The following is a 2486-nucleotide window of genomic DNA, read 5'->3' as shown; positions in this document are numbered from 1 at the left end:
GGCTGGTTATCATAAATGGGTAACTCTGGACTGCTAAAGCTGGAGACTGATGAATCACTTGAAGGGAACTAAACTTGGCTACAGAGGAGAGGCGACGGGAGGAACCAACCCTTAGGCGTTTCTTGCGCAGCCTTCGGAAAATTCAGCCGCCGGCGGACGAAGGGTCGGTGTGGGGGAGGGAAGGGGGCGAAGGAAGAGGAAAGCAGGGAGGGAGGGAGGAGAAGCTTCCGCAGAGCCAGAGGCACGGCGGCACGCCGCTCGTGTCCCGTTGCGCCCGCGGCGGCGGGACCATTCCGTCGGTGGTGCGAGAAGGGTCCCCGAGCCCCGCGGCTGCGAAGTGCTGGCGGGCCCACTGCCGGTGCCAGCGCAGGTCCCGCTCCCGGCTGTCACGGCGATCCGGGGACCGGGCGGCGAGCCGGGCGTCCCGGCGGCGGTCGGCGCTAGGTGCCGTGAGCGCAGGGCTCCCCGGGGTAGATCTCGTCGTAGGCGGGCGGCTGCTCGCTGGGCAGAGGGTAGCAGTAGGGGTAGGAGGCGTTGAGCTCGGGGTCCATGGGCGAGTAGCCGGGCAGCTCGACGGAGGGATGTCCGCCGCAGTGCACCTCCACGCCGGCCTCGTCGAAGACGTGGAAGACGCCCACGTTGATGTAGGAGACTGCCTGGAAGGGGCAATCCCCGGGGCTGAGCTCGGGCTCGCCGCCGGAGAAGAGGGAGCCCTGGCTGTGGCGCGGCGCCCGTCGCCCGCCGCCGCCGCCCCGCCGCCGCCGCCGCCGCCCGCCCGCCGCCGCCGCCGCCGCCGGGGCCGCTCGCCGCCGCCGCCGCCTCCGTCCGCGCTGCTGCGCGGCCTTGTAGTTCTTGACAAGGAGCAGGTTGAGCAGGCCCAGGAGGCACTCCAGCGCGTTGAAAACGGTGGAGAGCACCAAGCCTTGCTGGTAGTCTCGCAGCTTCTGGCAGCGGAGCGCCGCGGCGGAGCCGTCGGGGGCCGCGGGTCCGCTCCGCGGGCGGGCCGCGCCGCCGGGCTGCAGCAGGCAATAGTGCGAGTACTTCCTCTCCACCAGCGACACGGTGTCGCCGTCGATGACGGCGCCGGCGAAGGCGCTCAGCACGCCCAGCATGAACACCAGCACCCCCAGAAGCAGGAAGTTCTGCCGCCCCCCGGGCGACGCCTTCTCCACCGGCCCCGACGGCGCGGCCGCCGCCTCCGCCCCGCCGGAGCCGCCGCTCGCCGGGTCCGGGTCCCCGGCCGGGGCCAAGGCAGAGGCCGGTGCCAAGGCAGAGGCCGGTGCCAAGGCAGAGGCCGGTGCCGGTGCTGGGGCCGGTGCCGGAGCCGGCGCCACGGGCGCCTCGTCGGGCGGGCGACAGCAGAGCAGCGCAGCGGCGAGCAGCGAGAGGCCGGCGGCCAGCAGCAGCCCCGAGTAAAAGGCGCCGGCGGCGGTGCCCAGGCGGAAGGGCTCGCCCTTGAGCTCGGAGCCCAGCGAGAAGCACTTGAGGCCCACGGCGGCGGCGCTGAGGGCGCAGGCGAGCAGGAGGCAGCTGGAGAGCGCGGCGCAGGCTCCCCGCACGCTCCACTTCATCCTCCGCGCCGCCGCCGCCGCCGCCGCCCCGCCGTCCGCCTCATCCTCCTCCCGCGGCCCCCCCCGGCCCCGCGGCGGCGGCGGCGCGGCGCGGCGCGGCCATGCGAGCGCGGCGCTCCCCGACGGGGCGGCTGCGCTCCGCTCCGCTCCGCACGGCAGGCAGCTGCCGGCCGCAGTGAGCCGGGCGCGGCGAGCGCGCAACGCTCCCCCCACCGCCTCCCGGTCGCCGCCGCCTCCTCGTCCCCGCCCGCCCTCTCTTATCGCGGCGGCTGCGGGGAGGCGATTAATTATGGATGGGAGCCGCGGCGGGCGGGGGGACGGAGGGGGCGGCCCGCCGGCCCGTCGCGGGTGGCGGGGGGAGAGTGCGACCCCCGGCAAGGCCGGGGGCGGTGGAGCTCCCCAGCCCGGCCTCCCACCCGCGTGGCGCGGGGGGGCCGCACGCCGCCCTCCGGCCAGCCCCGCACCGCGGAGCGCGGCGAGGGACGCGCAGCTCGGGCAGGGGGTGGCGGGGGTTTGAACACCCCCGCGGGTTTCGTTGCCGAGGGCTGCTGCTTGTCTCTGTGTTCCTGTCTTTTCTCCCTCTCTTAATTTTTTTCATTTATTTCTTAGCTCTTGCGCTTGTCAGGCGGCCGGCGAGCCGCCGCGCATCCCTGTGACCGCGATGCGGTGTGTCGGCGGCTCTGATGCGGCGAGCGGACTGAGCCCCGCTTGCCGCGCCGCCCGGCGCAGGTTGTTCGTGCCCGCAGAAGCGGCGGTCCCCAGCACCCCTCTTTGTTTCGTGCACCGCCGGTGAGCCCCAGTGGGGTTGCGCCCCGTGGGCGGCAGGGCCCGAGGGACGAATGGCCGCGGTGGCACCCTCGGGACGCCCCGTCCGGGAGCGCCTTGCAGCGTCCGGGGGTGGAAGCCTGTTTGGGG

At 74.3% G+C, this 2486-nt stretch overlaps 1 protein-coding gene across 1 annotated transcript; it reads right to left on the bottom strand.

Annotated features, from left to right (window-relative positions):
* Window positions 1-291: 291 nt before the first annotated feature.
* Window positions 292-1955, bottom strand: TMEM271 (transmembrane protein 271). Its single transcript, XM_085042325.1, has one exon. It carries the CDS (start codon window positions 1569-1571, stop codon window positions 441-443), a length of 1131 nt encoding a protein of 376 aa, XP_084898451.1. The 5' UTR covers window positions 1572-1955; the 3' UTR covers window positions 292-440.
* Window positions 1956-2486: the final 531 nt, after the last annotated feature.

Source organism: Lichenostomus cassidix, chromosome Z, assembly GCF_008360975.1.
Source record: "Lichenostomus cassidix isolate B80296 chromosome Z, HeHo_3.0, whole genome shotgun sequence".
NCBI lineage: Eukaryota > Metazoa > Chordata > Aves > Passeriformes > Meliphagidae > Lichenostomus > Lichenostomus cassidix.
Note: the sequence above shows the minus strand (reverse complement) of the source record. Positions and strands in the feature narration are given on the sequence as shown.